Source organism: Nyctereutes procyonoides, unplaced genomic scaffold, assembly GCF_905146905.1.
Source record: "Nyctereutes procyonoides isolate TBG_1078 unplaced genomic scaffold, NYPRO_anot_genome, whole genome shotgun sequence".
Taxonomy (NCBI): Eukaryota; Metazoa; Chordata; class Mammalia; order Carnivora; family Canidae; genus Nyctereutes; species Nyctereutes procyonoides.
The window spans coordinates 68,314,842-68,333,959 of NW_026575125.1; the positions used below are offsets into that span (position 1 = coordinate 68,314,842).

At 33.7% G+C, this 19,118-nt stretch overlaps 1 protein-coding gene across 3 annotated transcripts in view; it reads left to right on the forward strand.

The window, feature by feature from the left end:
- The window catches only part of DIAPH2 (diaphanous related formin 2), a 1,101,152-nt gene that overhangs the window by 99,328 nt on the left and 982,706 nt on the right, over positions 1–19,118 (forward strand). For 2 of the 3 annotated variants that reach the window (XM_055337637.1, XM_055337639.1), the window contains one exon: positions 3,479–3,499. The exons of the other annotated variant lie outside the window; for it this stretch is intronic. In XM_055337637.1, the coding sequence (XP_055193612.1) occupies positions 3,479–3,499 (21 nt within the window). The remainder of the gene's footprint in view (positions 1–3,478; positions 3,500–19,118) is intronic. 3 annotated transcript variants of the gene reach the window in all.

Below are 19,118 nucleotides of genomic sequence, written 5' to 3' on the forward strand. Positions count from 1 at the left end.
AATATGAACTCAGTAGGGAATGTCCATCATTCTCCTGGGTTCCTGGGTACAGACAGTAAAGCAAGATGAAACTAATACACAGGTTTGTGCTCAAGACCGGTTTTTAAAGCAGAGAATTTTTTTTTTTTTAGTATTGAATTAAAAGTAAAATTTTATTACAAAGGATTCATAAATGAACTTAAAAGACAAGCAAAGAGTGAAAGAAGTTAGGTGCAATGCATACAACCCCCAAAGAATGTTATTCTGAATTTTTAGGGAAACTCCACAATTCCATGACCTAACAGAAAAATGGACAAAGGAACAGCAATGTGAAATAATGGTTGGCTTTGCCGTGGTTACAAATTAAACAATACTAGGAAATGCAGATTTAACCAATAAAATTCATTTTCACCTAAGCTATTTTGGTAGCGTTCGCAGCCTACAAAGGAACACTGACCAAGAAACAGTGGTTTTAATTGAAGACAGCCAGCTCGGGACAATCTTTCAGGGAGAGAGCCAATGGAAATATACGTTCACATCATTCCCCTACCTCATTCTAATTTCCTAGGGTTCCTTATTAGAGAAACCTAACTAGAAACTAGAGAGATATAAACCTGTTAATAAAGTGCATACAGCTATACTGGTAGCGCAGATAACAGATGAAGAAGGGTAAAGAGTTTATCTGGAGGAATGAATTAAAGATATTTGGTACAGAGGTTCTGATGCTTGGTGATTAAAAAATTGACAAATGTGTGTGATTATTAAGTTTTTGTTAAAAAATGTATAACATGCTTTAATGTGGAAAAACAAACTATTTAAAAATCTTTACTGGGGAGGGACACGCCTGGGTGGTTCAGTCTGTTAAGTGTCCAACTCTTTGTTTCAGCTCAGGTCATGATCTCATGGGTAATGAGATCGAGCCCCATGTCTGGCTCCACACTCAGCACAAAGTAAAGCAGAGAATTCTTTTGCTATGTAACTATTTTTGCTAAAACAAGCTTGGAATAAAAATATATAGGAAATTAAAAGATACTGATGAAAAAGCTATTGCCTAGTGTTTTCTTGTTAAGGTTCCATGTTAGAGAATATTGAATTGTGTGAGTGTTAAAGGAAAAAGTAGCTAGAAAAGGCCTCTCGGTGATGAATGAGTGGAGAAGAACCTCTTCTCTGCTCAGGGTGGACTCATTTGCTCATTATATCAAGTGTGGTTATAGACCTGACCTACAGTAGTTGGCACATGGTCATAATTTAGCCACAAAAATCTGGAAGAATTTAGATTTTCAAAACACCAGCATGTATTTTCAGAGATGGAAAACCAAGCTTTGTTAATAATATAAACTTTGTCACCCATATTCATAATCCTGAAAGAGGCATGATATCTCAGTGATTTTGGGGATCCTATTTGTTCTATCTTAGGAAAAATAAGTCACTGAAATCCTAACAATTTGCCAAAAGCCATTGTCTTTTTTAGAATATTAAGAAACTAGTTTATTACTAACTTAAATCTAACTTGTTTATTTGTAACTCAACAATTTTTTAAGTTGAGATTTTAAAATATGTGAAGTTACATTTTTGAAGACACATGACCCATTGAGAGGAATCATTAATTAGAAGAAAATCTTAATAGGAAATAATTTAAAATAGTGACACCAAATATATCTGTAGAATTTTTAGTTCAACACATATAAGTTACAGACCTTGTCATTTGAAAGTTGCAGAACATCTCTCTATGTGTGTATACATGTCTTATAGTTTAGCTTTTGCTATTAGCAGATATTTTCTTTCTCTGGTGAAACATTTGAAGTCAAACATGACCAGACATGTTTCTTTTAGCTTCCCTTAGCCAATCTGGTCACTATATGAGCTTTAGCTAAATAGAATCGTTTTGTAATCATAATGAATTACTAATGGGCTATACTTTGGTTGTCTCACTAAGTATAGACTTGCCTTAATTAAGACAGGCTTGCATTCTTGTTTTAGTCTCATGTCTGTGCTGTATAAACAAGAGATAGAGAAGACCTCTGTCTTTTTGGTTGGGAAGTAAGTTAGGTCTATAGCATATCTTTCAATTCAGAAGACTGTTAATGGCACCAGAGAGGCTTTTATTCAATCACTGCCTCTAAATAGTCTATTGAATGAATATTTAAGAAAGCTGCTTATCTATTTGGAGATTCATGTATTCCTCTGAAATAATTTGCTTGGCAACTGTCATTGTCTTTTTGTGTCCTGTTTAAAACTTAGGATGCTTCCTGAGATTTCAGTATTTTATTTTTCTTTTTAAAGTACTATCTGGAAAAAAAAAGTACTAGCTGGTTAATATTGATAATATTGATAATAACTGCTGTAATATTAATGGTTTTAGATTGTAGATTAGTTCTTTTTTGGACATTGCCTGATACTTAAGTGTAGGAATCTGATAACGATTTGATTTATAATTGGGCTTAGGCATAACAGTATGTTAGGACTATGATTTCAATTTTGCTTTCTTTTTCTTATTTTTTAATATATTTTTAAAAAAGATTTATTTATTTATTCATGAGAGACACAGAGAGAGAGAGAGAGAGGCAGAGACACAGGTAGAGGGAGAAGCAGGCTCCATGCAGGTAGCCTGACATGGGACTCAATCCCAGGTCTCCCGGATCATGCCCTGGGCTGAAGGTGGTGCTAAACCGCTGAGGTACCCAGGCTGCACCTACTTCTTGCTTTCTTATACAGAATTCAGCTTCTCAGAAATTCAATTATCTCTTAACTATTAGGAAAGCTCAATTAAAGTTTCAGTTTTTGAACTGTTACCTCCTTATGAAGATGTGCATGCTCACATATAATTGCTTCTTTGTCTTCATGTTATATATTATCTGATCTTTTAATAACAAATGTTTGCATGACCTAGACAACTAGAATCATAAGCAATCTATCTTCTTCATAATTTTCAAGTATAATACAAAACAATATTAAAAACCTTAAAATCATAATATAAAATATTCATTTTCAACCTAGATCTCCTTTCTTAATGCGTGACTTTAAATGCAACATTTATATTCTAAAGGGCCTTATTTCAGCCTTAATATATCTGTTGTAATGAGGAAAGAAAAAATTCAGTTTTTATTGGTAAGTTTTTTGAGTAGCTGTGGGTTGGTAAAATTTCTGATGCTTGGTTACATGTAATTTTACATCAGTTGATACTTAGATTATACTATATTAGGCTATTACAATACAGTTAAAAAATCCTCAAACAGTAATAGTCTTTTTTTTGGGAATCCTTATTTTGCAGACTACATATTTTTGAAATATGATAGAAATTAATACTGGTATATTTGTTTTAGCCTCTAGATCTAAAGTATTAAATGTATACATATAGCTAGCTATTTACTAAACACTTATGTGAAAAGCTTCTGATTTCTAATATTGTTGCTATTGTGTGTTTTTTTTATTTTATTTATTTATTTATTTATTTTTTTTTTACACACCATAACCACTCTCCGTTGACCACTGCTTGCAGATAGTTGGAAGTAAAGTTATGGTGAGTACAAAAGATGTATTTTACCCTTAGATATGAATTTTTGCTTTTGGAAATTGAGCGAGTTTTGCTTATATTTGGTTTTTCTTTTGGAGTATATTTTACAAAGTAGTGAGATGATTAATATCAGGTGATGAGAAGTAGGCTATGGTAAGTATTTTTCCTGTGCTTTTTGGAAATGTTTTAGAACTGGTATATGCTTGTATATTTTATTTTAGAAAGTTTTATTTATTTTTTAGAGTTATACCTAAGCTTATAATTTTATGATTCAGTTTTATGATTCTGAGGAAATTTAGTGTTTTACCTCAGTGTCTTAGGATGGCAGAGAGAGACTCCTCATAGTTTGGTTTCTGTTTGCAGGAATTCTTGTTTAAGTATCTCACTTTAATTTTAGTACCTCACTTTGATTTCATAGTGTAATGAAAGCAACATTTGATGTGCAAAGAGGCCTAGGTCTTTGTCTTCGTTAGATACTACTAATTGGTTGTATAACTTTGGGCACATCATGTAATTTGTTTGAGGTTCAGGTATTAAATGGAGAAATTGAAGTGTTTGGTGTACATTACTTTTTAAGGGTCTTTTTGTTGCTGAATTTTAGAGATTTTAAAAAAGATTATTTATTTTAAAGAGAGAGAGCATGAGTGGACGGAGGGGCAGACGGAGAGGAAGAGGGAGAGAGAGAAACCTGAGCAGACTCTGTGCTCAGTGCAGAGTCAAGTGCTGGGCTCGATCCCACAACTCTGATATCACAAATTTAGCTGAAACCAAGAGTTGAATGCTTTACCAGCTGTGCCACGCAGGTGCCCCCATGTCTTTTAGAGATTTTATACTCAAGGCACTATATTTCATTGCCATAATGACATGATATACTATTATGTAATACACCAAAAATGTCCTGTATTAAAATTGAGAGGTATTTGTAAATACCTTGTCTTCATGACTAAGCAGTCTTTCTTTAGATACCAGGGCAGAAGACATCTTTACCATTATCAAGTACCATATTATTCAGAATAGTGAATGTATTTAATATTTTTTTCTTTTAAAAATTGATTTAGTCGTTTTTTCTTTTTAAATTTATGTGACATCCAGGAGAAAAACGCCATCAGTATTTTGAGGTAATTTCAAACATTAGCAAATATTTCTTTAGTCCTTAATATGTGCCAAGGATTGTGTTAGATTCATTGAAGACTGGAAAATAAGATTAAGACATTATAGTTTATATATATAATAATATATATATTTCCATATATAACAATATATATAGAAAGAGTCAATCTTTAAATTGTGCATGCTGATTGTAAGTGTAGTAGGAATTCATAAGCAGGAGAGAGAAGTAGGCATAGAATAATTAGAGAAAAGTTCATGTAAGTTTCTGAATTTAAGCTAGATTTTTGAGAATCCTTAATTATTATGGCTTGGATTTGATATGGGAGGTGAGACCAAAAGCAGCTCTCAGGTTGTGGAAATATTTGATGCAGAGGCCTAGAGAAGGAACCAAACTGTGTGCATAGGGGGTGGATAAGAGGCAAACAAGAGATGAAGTTGACTTTGTTGAGAATATATATTGGAAAGCTTGAAAAATTAAGTTGAAAGAGATTCTTGAAGTCCAGTTTGAAGATTAGAAATTAGTTTGAACAAGGAAGTGACATGAAGGAAGCAGGGTTTGAGAAAAATAAATATGATAGTAGCAGGTAGGCTGCATTAGACTAATTGTTCTAAAATTAAAAAGTGTATAAAAATGCAAATTTTGTCCTTCTTGGGGTCTAGGATAGGGCCAAGAACTCTACATATTTATCAAGCACCTCAGGAGATCCTCTTAAGGTATACTGAAGAGCATGCTTTGAGAAATACTGGATTAGGATAGAGATTTGTTTCCAGGGCTACTAGGAGACTTGTGTGTGAATCAATGAGGGTCTGTATTAAATTGGAGGCTAGATGTAGGAGGGTGGGGTTAAATAGAGTTTTGGGCTTTAAAAGAATCTTGAGCTTACTTTAATGTGAACTGAAGCTAGCTTGTTCTCTGCATGGCTTATGCCAGAGATTCTAAAATATTACTGATTTCTCCATATCCAGTGGAATTAAAGTTCTGTTGATTATTTCTCTTACCTCTCAACTCTCTCCCTTAATTAGTCATTAAACACACCTGTGATTGCCAGAGCCTCCTAGGTAGTCTCTAGGTATTCACTCTCTAACCTTGCTCATGGCCTGTTCTACACTGTTACCATAGATCTTGCTGATTCCCCACCTTAAACCTTTGAAATGGGATCCTATAGCCCTTTGTGATCTTAACCCTGCTCCTTTTTCTAATTTCATCTCCATCTTCATTCATACATGTGCCTGTCCTCTATTTGTACAGGAGTGCTTGGCAATTCCTTAACATCCTACTCTTTAATACCTCTAAATCAAGCATATTCTATTTCTTTGAGCTAGAATGCCCTTTTCTTCTTTAGAGTGCCTAGAAAACTCCTAAATATCTATCAAGATTAAGCTTCATGTCAATCTTTGGAGAATTTGTCCTAAATAACTCCTTCCTTTCCATAGCACCATTATATAGCTATAGTATTGTAATAGTATTACAATATTGAACATATTTTATTATAATGAATCATTTACATGTCTTTCTTCCCTGGTGAACATAGCTCATTTAATCAAAATACTAGGTCTAATGTGAAAGAGGTGTAAACAGAATAAAGAAAGATAGGGCTTTATAGATATATAGTAAATGGTTGAAAAGTGGCAGGCCAAAAGGCTATATATGGTTTATGGAGAAGTTTCATCTTGTCCGAGTGTTTTGTTTTGAAAGACAGTATAATTAGATGGATGTTATGATTGATCTTCAATATAAACTATTTCACACCCAAGTCTTATCTATGACCTGCTTCTGACATTGGAATTTGCTTTGTATATCCTGCAATAAAGGGAGGAAAATATAGGAATCAGCTTCTAGAGGATGATGACGGATTGGTTCTAGAGTTTAGGTGGGAGGGGTGCCTTAATTTGAGAGGAGTGCCTTAAGAGGGAAGATTTTTCTTCATTGTTTTCTTTTCTTTTTTTCTTCCTTTTTTTTTTTTTTCTTTGAGACCAGAGTCAAGAGCGAGAAAACAATCGTTAAAATCAGTCTGGTGAAAAGGCAGGTAGAAAAGGGCTTATTTTTCTTGGTCTCATTAGTGTTCAAAAGATGGGAAGTGTGTGTTTGTTGATAAAATTGGCAGATGAAAACATTCACAGAAGTGTTACAGAGAGAATACATTGTCGAAATAACTACTTTTATGTATTATGGTTGCCTAGAGATTATATATGTTGGTCAAAAAATAAGTTATATAAAAATCAGATTGAAATTAGATGGAATATATAATAAACTAGGTCTGCATGACCATATCTTCCTTTTGCATCTCAAATGTTGATTAGGGATCCCTGGGTGGCGCATCGGTTTGGCGCCTGCCTTTGGCCCAGGGCGCAATCCTGGAGACCCAGGATCAAATCCCACGGCTGGCTCCTGGTGCATAGAGCCTGCTTCTCCCTCTGCCTGTGTCTCTGCTTCCCTCTCTGCATCTCTCATGAATAAATAAATTAAAAAAAAAAGATTCAAATGTTGATTAGAAGCAGATTTGAAGCCCTCTCAATCTTTAACTGCTGTCAGTCTTACTTTTCATTTTCATTATTCTCCTTTATAAATTTACTTTAAACATCAGACCAGAAACTACAGGCTTTTACCTGAACATAACTACTCCCTGAGCCTCATGCAGTCTTTTTTTTTTTTTTTAAGATTTTATTTATTTATTCATGAGAGAGACAAATTTTTTTTTTGGGGGGCGGGGGCCGAGAGAGAAAGAGAGACAGAGACACAGTCAGAGGGAGAAGCAGGCTCCATGCAGGGAGCCTGACAATGGACTCCATCCCAGGTCTCCAGGATCATCCCCTGGGCCAAAGGTGGTGCTAAATTGTTGAGCCACCTGGGCTGCCCGAACCTCCTGCAGTCTTGCTTCTGACTTTACTTATCCTGTGATCACTTTTTTGTATAGAATGTTTTTCTTCTTCTGTCAACATTCTGCACATCCTCCACACCTCTCCCTGAAGCAATCTCCCCAATTGTCATCCCTAAGTCACTCCCCTCAATTTCCACCTTGTAACGTATATGAAGTATTGTAGCACTTTAGTTTTAACTCTCTTAATGAATCAATTTTTACTTTATCTTATACTTTCTATTACATGTTCCTTAAGAGCTTCTATTATAAAACTCCATAGTAAAAAATCCCTGGGTGGCTCAGTGGTTTGGCACCTGCCTTCGGTCCAGGGCATAACCCTGGAGTCCTGGGATCGAGTCCCACATCAGGCTCCCTGCATGGGGCCTGCTTCTCCCTCTGTCTGTGTCTCTGCTTCTCTGCCTCTCTCTGTGTCTTTCATGAATAAACAAAAAAATAAAATCTTTAAAAAAAATAAAAAAATAGAAAACTCCTAGTTGATTTTAGTTTATAATAATGTATATATCATGAATAATATTATCACGCTGTGGGTCTCTTTTTGTCTACAGTATAGAGCTTATGAAGGGATGTAGATTTCAGTAAAGGTCATGGGTTTAGAGACAAATAAACTTGGGTTCAGATCCCCTCTCTTATGTGTCCTTAGATGATTACTTAACCTCTCTGAACTCTAGTCTCCACATTCAAACAAGAGGATAAGAGTACTAAATTCAAGATGATTTTGAAGTTTATGTTTATATTTACCGCATTTAACATACACAGAGGCTTTCAAGTTAGTAGGTCTAAATTACATTTTTTTGCTAAATGTATCGAATTCTATAAAATACTTGGTATGAAGAACATAAAAACATGAAGATTACATGGTAAAATGAGATACGACTATGAGCAGCCTATTCTTTTTAACAAGTATTCAAGATGTGTGCTATTTAATAGGATTTATTCTGGATCAAGAATGTTAAGATTCAGCTAGATGGAAAAAGGAGAATCCTTTTCCTGTTTATTGGAAGCTATATGTTATGTAGTATAGATTATTATTGGGCTTTGAGAAAAAAATAAAAAAATTCATATGTGGTCTCAATATAATATTGAGAAGGTTATTCTAAAGATTGTATAAAATAGTTGAAGGCATGTTATAGATAGATCTGTGAAGTGGAATAATAAAAATATTTTCCTGTAGGTGTATATAGCAAATAGCAAAAGGGAATTGGGGCAGGGTAGAGATGGAAATAACTGAATGAATTTTTCAGTGTCTTCTGGTTTTAAATAAGTGTTGTGCAATTATTTGAACCAAAATAAATTGTTTTTGTTATTTATGAACACATGACAGAAAACCGATTTAGAAAACAGTTAAACTGATTGATTTGATTTCATTGCAAACCAGGAATAATTTATCCACAGTTGGAAAAAATCATTCTTCTGTGGAAAAAAAAAGATAAGAATGATACGATTATATATGATAATTGGAAGATAGAATTATAGTGACCAGACCTTATAATGTTAAATATAAGGGTATTTAGCAACATAGTTGAATGCCTAGGGCAGTAGTAGGGTGTTTTTGGAATAGTATTTGTTTAGACATCATGAAGACCTGAATTTTAACCCCTTTTTCACCACTCATTCATTCATTCCTTGTGGTCTTATTAACCTCTCTAACCACAGTTTCATTTTTTTTTTAACAAAAAGTTACTGGACTCCTATTATGTGCCAGGCACTATTCTAGGCAGTTGAATCATGAACAATATAGATAAATTCCTCATGGAGCTTACATTGTAGCTGGGGAGACAATGACACACATCAAATTTAATGGCAAGTACTACTGGTAAGTGCTGTGAAAGAAAAAAACGTAAAATGAGAAAGCTGAGAGTGATCAAGGATGTACTATTTTAGATAGATGAATTCTCTATGTGGTGACATTTGAAGAGACATGAATGAAATTGGGGAGAACCATGTAAATATATAGGGAAGAACTTTACAGGCAGAGAGAACCTCAAGTGCCATGGTTTTGAGGCTGGAGTGTGCCTTGAGTATTTGAAGAATAGTAAGGAGGCTAGTGTGGTTAGAGTGAAGTTGAACAAGGGCAGGTATGGGCATATTTAATAACCAACCACAAGAGGTATTTAAGGTGACTGGAAACATAGGTTAAATGTAGTATTGAGTTGCACATTTGAAAAGATAGGATAAGGTCACTTTAGGAAGGATATGGTGAGGAGTTGTACTTTAATAGAGAAGACTCCTAGAAGGTTATGAGCAATAGAATGGCAAAATCTGAGCTGTATTTGGGGAAGATTAATTGAGCAGTAGAAACAGGAGAGATTAGAAACTAGGGCAAGGAGATGAAGCTGAGATTTGTTGTAGTAGATTAAATGGAGAGTATAGATGAGTGATTGTGTAAATATATTAGTCTCAGCAAATGAAAAGAGCAGAGGAGATATGTACAATAATAATGACTGAAATTTCAAACATGGGTAGCTGAAATGATGGTGATTTGAGCATGCATAGAAAAATCATGAAGAAGACTAAGTTTGGAGTAAAAAATGAGTTCATAGTAAAATCACAAAAACAACAATACAGTTATCAGCATACAAGAACATTTCTTTAGCACTTGTAGTGTTAAGAGTAGAATTTTATAATTTATTTCACTGTTTTACACTCCTACTTTTACTGTTTTAAGTATACTCTCTGCACATTGCTGCTGAACATATATTTATCATTCTGACAACATTTACCGGTTTATAAACTGAAGCCTCAGTACCTGTATTAGGCAATTAAGGCTATATATACTTCTAGGTGACTCAATGTATCCAGATAGAAAAGAGCTAATCATTTTGTTGGCTTATAGTATTGCTTACTAGATAAGCATTTTACATAATTAAGATTGCATTATTAAATTGAAATCTTATTTGCTTACTGATTGAATAGTATCTTAGTGATTCCTTCATATAATGTTGTACTTGTGTGAGGACAATTATTTGAAAATATCCTATGAAAAAAGAGTAGTTTTGTGTGTTTTTTTTTTTAATAATTGTACAGTCCAGAAGGGGGAGACAAAACATTGATTATTGGAGTTTGAAGTAGCTGCTTCCTGATAAAACAGGATTTTCTTACACTCCAACTTGATTGTTTTTTCTTATGGGTTTAGAAATCTTAGGAAAGTTGCTACTATAAAACAATTCGTTTTATGGGGGTGACGATTTTGTTAAAAATCTCAATTCAATCAGAATAAAAATAATCAATGCAATTATTTTTAACTAGTATATATAAAGTAGAAGAACTCATTTGGTAATCAGATGAAAATAAGACCTGAGACTATGTAATGATGGTATATTATAAGAGATCTTTTCAAAATAGCATGAGCTATTTTAAAGTTCCAAGTTCAGTCTTTTCTAATTTCATGTTCATTATATACAGTGAATAGCTAACTTCCTGTTTCCTTATGTTTTAATACTACAAGCCAGCTTGTGTGTTATACTTGTTTTAGATTGGAGTATCTGTCTATGTTTTGAAAAGTTTATTATTAAAATCTCCATTCATTTTTAGAACAGTTTCTTATCAGTCCCTTCCCTTCCACTGCATTTTCACAAATTATATAATTTTATTATGCCAGATTAAATTTATTGTTTAAGAAATGCTAAAATAACAGATTATAAAATATTAGTAAGTCATTATGCCTTGGACATTTGGAAACATCTAAGACAGTATGAATATTGACTCATGTTTAGACATATATTTTGTAAGTTGATTGCATTAATATTTATGATTATGGGGTAGTTATGCTTTATAATATATCCTGATATTGGAAACAAGAAGACAAACTTTTCATGTAGGATTCTGCATTGCAGTTTTATTTTCTGTGTATTTTAATTGCAATCATGATAGAAATTTCTGTTGATAACATTTCTTTGTGTATATAGTCAGGTAAAATAATATGTTTAAAATATGATGCTTGATAAGACATTTAAAGCACCTATAGTGATTGAGAGGACAGCATAAGATGGCAGGATAAGAAGATCCTTAATTCACCTCTTCCCACACACTGCATCTGCAATTACAAATACAATATTTCCTTCTGAAAACTGGCTGAAAATCTACTTCAAAACACAGCAGACTGAAATACACTGTGAGTCGTTCTGTGAAAAAGTCCTATTTACTTGTGTTGGAGCTTCATCCAAGGGTTAGACTTCAGATTTGCCATACATTCACAGGCTCTGGAGCTGCTCTTAAGGAACATAGTCTAGGGGAAGCCATCTTTGCACTCTCCATTAGCCTCACTATAGCTCACTGGTATATCCCATAAAAGAGCTTATCCATCCCTCTGAAGCCCTGATTTTTGCAACTGTCACCCAGGGGACACCTCCAGATTGTCTGATCTGGAGGTTGGCAGGTTTTATGATTGTGGTATCAAAGGACTATATAGATTTATTAACTTTATAAAAGCTGCTACCTGATGGTCTGGCTTCCAGGTAGCATGAATCTAGGTTCTGACTGAGTTCACTTCTGGAACACTGACAGGTACTGGCACATCCTCAACACTGGGACCTATTAAGAATAAATCAGGCTACTGAGATAATCACAGAGGTATAAGAAACAATCTAGAGCTATGACAAGGTTGCAAAATTGGGTTAATCTCCTACATGGGATCATTCCCTCAAGACTAGAAGAGTTAGTTGTTTTGCCCAATACATAGAAACAGAGAGTTAAGCAAAATGAGGAAACAGAGGAATATGTGGCAAACAAGAGAACAAGTTAAGACTGCAGAAAAAATCTTAATGAAATGTAGATGAATAATTTACCTGATGGAGAGTTCAAAGAAAAGGTCATATACCTTAATAGCCAGTTTAAGAAAAAAATTGTTCCTAGACAGGAGCTAACCATTTCTACCCACTACATCACACCAAAATTCTTGTCAAGATGATAATCTAGATGTGTAGACTGAGGTATGAGATTCACATTTTTCTGACTGTAAAGCAGTTTCATAGGCAAATTAACGAATACTTTTTCCATTGTTAAACTAAATTTGTAACTTCTTGGGATAAAAGATTATTTTAAAGGAATATTGTTTCAAGATGTGTGTACATAACTCTTTTATTAGCCACTGTATCTTCTCCACTTTGTTGCAATCAGTGGAGGGAACATTATTATTAAATCAAATCACAACAAAACTTACTAAAACAATGAAGTAGAGGGCATAAAGATGCTCATTGAACTTGGAGAAGATTAGATGAACACTGTGAGAACTTTAACTAACAGACAGAAAATACCTAAACTGAAAAATACCGTAGGGGGTTTCAACAGCAGACTAGATGAAACAGAAAAAAAGAACCAGTGATCTAGAAGACAGGGCAGTGGAACTTATCCAAATGGAGTAGCATAAAAACAATAAATAATTTTAAAAAGCAAAGATAGATTATGGGACCCATACAACAACATCAAGTGGAATAGTGATTGCATTATAGGGGTCCCAGAAGGAGAAGAGTGAGAAAGGGGCAGAAAACATTTTTGAAGAAATAATAGCTGGAAAATATCCCTAACCAGAGGGAGGAAAACAGACATTCAGATCCAGGTAGCTAAGAGTTCCAAATAAGAAACTACAAAGACCCCTACCAAGGCACATTATAATTAAAATGTCAAAAGTTAACAAGAGAATCTTAAAAGCAGCAAGAGAAAAACAAGTTGTTATGTATAAGATAAACCCCATGAGAGTAGTAGCAGATTTTTCAGGATAAACTCTAGGCCAGAAGGGAGTTGAATGACATATTCAAAGTGCTGAAAGGGAAGAATTTCCAACTAGGAATATTCTGACAAGTTGTTACCATTTAGATTTGAAAGACTGATAAAGAGTTTTCCAGATATGCAAAAGCCAAACATGTTTATGACCACCAAACCAGCTTTATAAGAAATGTTAAAGAGACTTCTGTAAGTTGAAAGGATAGGGCATGGATTAGCAATAAGAAAACATAACGAAAGTTCAAATCTTATTGGCTAAGGTATAATAAAGGTAGCATATTGATCACTTAAAAAGTTAGTATGGAGATTGAAAGACAAAAGTAGTAAAAAATAACTAGAACTACCATAGTCAATTCAGACACACAAAATAAAAAGGATGTAAAATGTGACATGAAAATCATAAAATGGGAAAGGAGGGAGTAAAAATGAAGAATTTTAGAATATAATAAAATTTATATTGTGGGTAGGAGGGAGTAAAAATATAGAGTTTTAAAATGCATTAAAACTTATGTTGCTGTCAACTCAAAATGCAGTTATATTTATGAACTATTATATGTGAGGCTCATTCTAACCACAAAGCAAACATTATTATATGGTCTCATTCATTTGGGGAATATAAAAAATAGTGAAAGGGAATAAAGGGGAAAGGAGAAAAAATGAGTGGGAAATATCAGAAACGGAGACAGAATATGAGAGACTCCTAACTCTGGGAAATGAACTAGGGGTGGTAGAAAGGGAGGTGGGCGGGGGGTGGGGTTGACTGGGTGGCGGGCACTGAGGGGGGCACTTGATGGGATGAGCACTGGATGTTATTCTATATGTTGGCAAATTGAACACCAATAAAAAATTAAATAAAATAAAAAAAAAACAAAGCAAAAATATAGAGACACAGACATACATAAAAAAGGATTCTAAGTATAACACTAAAGAATGTAATCAAACCACAGGGAAGAGGACCAGAAATAATGAACAAAATAGCAATAAGTGCATACCTATCAGTAATTACTTTAAATATAAATGGTCTAAATTCTCCAGTCAAAAGACAGAATGGTTGAATGGATAATGGATGTAAAATCTATCTATTTCCTGCTTGTAAGAGACTCACTTCAGATGTAAAGATTCACATAGGCTGGAAGTGAAGGGATGAAAAAAGATGTTTCTTTCACGTGTAAACTAAATGAAAACAAATAGCTATACATTTTTTAGGCAAAATGAACTTTAAAACAGAGACTGTAATAAAATACAAAGAAGGGCACTACATAATGATAAAGGAATCAATCCGTCAAAAGGGTATGACATTTGTAAATATTTACATACCCAACATAGGAGACCTAAATATATAAAGGAGATATTATCAGACTTAAAATGAGAAATTATCAGTGATACAATAATAGTAAGGATGTTAATACCCTATTTATGTCAATAGATCATCTAGACAGAAAATCAATAAGGAAATATTGACCTTAATGGACATATTAGACAGAAGGACTTAATAGATATAAATAGAATGTTCCATCCAAAGACAGAATATACATTCATTTTAAATGCACATGGAAAACTCTCTAGAATAGATCATAAGTTAGGCCTCAAAAAATGTCTCAGTAAATTTAATAAGATTGAAATCATATTAGCTGTTTTCTTTGACACACACCACAGTGGTACAAAATCAGAGATCAATTACAAGAAGAAAACTGGAAAAATCACAAAAATGTGGAGATTAAAAAGTATACTCCTGAACAACCAGTGGGTCAACAAAAGAAATCAAAGGAGAAAAAAATACTTTGTGACAAATGAAAATAAAAACAACTTTCTATGGGATGCAGCAACAGTGTTTCTAAGAGTAAAGTTTGTAGAGGTACTGGATTACCTCAAGAAACAAGAAAATGTAAATCTAATTTTCCTTTCCACATAAAACAACTAGAAAAGAAGAACAAACGACACCCAATGTTAGTAGAAAGATGGAAATAGCAAAAATCAGAATAGAAATAAATGAAATAATGACTAAAAGGAAAATAGATCAATTAGATCAATGAAACTAACAGCTGTTTCTTTGAAAAGATAACAAAATTGACCAACATTTAGATTCACAGGTTGAAAAAAAAGGGCTCTAATAAATAAAATCAGAAAAGAAAGTTGTTAAAGCTGATATTGCAGAAATACAAGGGATCATAAGAGACTACCATGAACAAACTAGATAACCTAGAAGAAATGGATAACTTTATTGCAATGAACAGTCTTCCAAAAACTGACTCATGAAGAAATATAAAAAAAATTTGAATAGGTCAATTACTCGTAAGGAAATTAAATCAGTAATCAAAAACCTGCCAACAAACAAAAGTCTAGGACCAGATGGCTTCATAGGTGAATTATTCCAAACACTTGAAGATTTAATAGCTGACCTTTTCAATTTCTTCCAAAAAAGTTGAAGAGAAAGGAAACTCATTTTAATGAGGCCAGCAATATCCAGGTAGCAAAACCAGACAAAAGGACACCACAAAGAAAGAAAATTGCAGTCCAATATCCCTGATGAACACAGATGCAATAATCATCGACCAAATACAGCAAACCAAATTCAAGAATGCATTAAAAAGATAATATACCATGATCACGTGGTATTTTTTCCAGGGATGCTAGGGTGCTTCATCATCCTCAAATTAATATGTGTGATATACCATATTAGCAAAATGAAGGATAAAAATGATATCATATCATTTAACATCCATTTATAATACAAACTCTTACCAAAGTGGGTAGAGAGGGAGTGTACCTTAACATAAAGTATCTGTATGAGAATCCCACAGCTAATTTACATACTTAATGGTAGAAAAGGAGAACTTTGTTTCTAAGATCAGGAACAAGACAAGGATGCCCATTCTCTCAACTTTTATTCAGTATAGCATTGGAAATCCTGGCCAGAGCAATTTTGCAAGGAAAAAAAAAACATCCAATTTGGAAAGGTAGAAATAAAACTGTCACTATTTGCAGATGACATGATTTTATATATAGAAAAACCTAAAAACTACCAAAAAACTTAGAAGTAATAAATGAATTCAGTAATTTGCTGAGTATAAAATCAATATACAGAAAATGTTGCATTTCTATATACTAACAACTGTCAAAAAGAGAAATTGAGAATACAATCCTGTTTACAATTGCATCAAAAAGACTAAAATACCTAGAAATAAATTTAACCAGGAGGTTAAAGACCTGTTCACTGAAAAGTATAAGACATTGATGAAAGAAATTGAAGACATAGATAAATGGGAATATTTTCCATGCTCATGGATTGGAAGAATTAATATCGTTTAAATGTCCATCTTCTCCAGAGAAATTTATAGATTCAGCGTAATCCCTATCAAAATCCCAGTGGTATTTTTCACAGAAATAGAACAAACTATCCTAAAATTTGTATGGAACCACAAAGGACCCCAAATATCCAAAGCAATCTGGAGGAAGAACAAAACTGGAAGCATCACACTACCTGATCTCTTAAATACTACAAAACTATAGTAATCAAGGTAGTATGATACTGGCATGAAAATAGACACATAGATCAATGGAACAGAATAGAATTCTCAGAAATAAACTTAGGCATCTATGGTCAACTAATTTTTCACAAAGGAGGCAAGAATATATAATAGAGAAAAGGTAGTCTCTTTAATATATGGTGCTGGGAAATCTGGATAGCCATATGCAAAGGAATCAGACTATCGTCTTATACCATACACAAAAATTAGTTCAAAATGGATTAAAGAAAAAATGTATATGCTTGAAGCCATGAAACTTTCAGAAGAAACCAGACTTTGTAATCTTGACATTGGTCCTGATGGTGATTTTTTTCCATCTGATTTCCAAAGCAAAGACAATAAAAGTGAAATAAACAAGTGGGACTAACATCAAAGTAAAAAGCTGCTGTATAGCAAAGGCAACCATCAACAAAATGAAAAGGAAACCTATAGAATGGGAGAATTATTTCCAAATCATATATCTGATAAAGGATTAATATCCAAAATATATAAAGATCTCATACAACCCAATAACAAAAAACAGTCCTTTTTTTTTAAGTTTAAACAAGTTTTTATTGCACAAAAGTTGTCACATAATTGGCTATTTTTCTACTTTGTACACAATTATTCTTACTCTCTACAGAAAGGCTGCTTAACTTTTCATCTGGTGATGGCAAAAACTAAAATCCTGATTTTAACAGAAGAGTAGTAAAAATGCCTCAGTGATTTAAATTGAAAGCAGTACATTGGTACATGGCTCTTGCACTCAGTTATCAGGAATGTACAAATGTCTTTTCATTCAAAAATACAAAATAAATCATCTGTAGGCATGGACAATGACAGCAGTAAACCATTTTATGTTGTCAACTGAAACCAGCAACTGATGGTTATAGCGATTTTCTTAAACATCAGCCAGTCTTTTCTTCAGTCATTTCCTTCAATTGACTTCTCTGAAGTTATGGTTGAGGAACACAGCCTTGAGCTTCCTTTCACAGTTCATTAAGAATGGTAAAGCACTATTCTAGGAATCAGAACATGCCACCTCCCATACCACCTCCCATTCCACCCATTCCTGGGTCCTTCTCTTTAGAATTTCGGTGACTACAACTTCTGCCGTGGTTAACAGAGAGGCCACTCCAGCAGCATCCAATAAAGCAGTTCTTACCACTTTAGTTGGATCAATGATTCCTTTTTCCACCATATTCACAAAATCTCCAAGCATAGCATCATAACCAACTTCTGAGGTACAATCCTATTTTAAAAAGTGGGCATAGGGATCCCTGGGTGGCGCAGTGGTTTGGTGCCTGCCTTTGGCCCAGGGCGTGATCCTGGAGACCCGGAATCGAATCCCACGTCGGGCTCCCGGTGCATGGAGGCTGCTTCTCCCTCTGCTTGTGTCTCTGCCTCTCTCTCTCTCTCTCTCTCTCTCTCTCTCTCTCTCTCTGTGTGTGTGTGTGACTATCATAAAAAAAAAAAAGTGGGCATAGGATCTGAATAGATATTTTCCAAAGAAGAGATACAGATAGCAAATAAGCATGTGATAAGATGCTCAACATCACTAATCATCAGGGAAATGCAAATCAAAACTACAATGAGATATTACCTCGCACCAGTTAGAATGGCTTATTATAAAAAAGACAAGAAATAATGAGTGTTGGCAGAGATGTGGAGAAAGGGGAACTGTTCATTATGCATTGGTGGGAACTTGAATTGGTGCAGCTACTATGGAAAACATGAATGTTCCTAAAAATTTGAAAATAGAAATGCCATATGGTTCAGTAATTGCACTTGCTGGTATTTATTAGAAAAAAATAAAAACACTAATTTGAAAAGCTACATGCACATTTATGTTATTAGCAACATTATTTATAATAGCCAAGGTATGGAAATAACCCAAGTGTCCATTGATGGATGAATGGATAAAGAGGATGTGGTATACATATGTATTTGAATATATATACATATACATATATATTTGAATATTACTCAGCCATAAAAAAAGAGATTTTGTCATTTGTGACAACTTGGATGGACCTTAAGGGTGTTACACTAAGTGAAATAAGTCCGAGAAAGAAAAATACTGTATGATCTCACTTATATATGGACTCTCAAAAACAAAACAATTGAACAAAACAAAACTCATAGAGAACAGAATGGTAGTTGCCAGTGGGAATAAGTTTGAGTGGTGGTCAAAATGGGTAAAGGGGTCAACAGGTATAAATTTCTAGTTATAAATAAGCCATGTTGCCATTATATACAATATGGTGATTATAGTCAGTAATATTGTTGTGAATATTTGAACGTTGCTAGGAAAGTATTAAAATTTCTCATTGCCAAAAAAATTTGTAACTTTGTGTAGTGACAAATGATAACTAGACTTTTTAATTTTTTTAAATTTTTATTTATTTATGA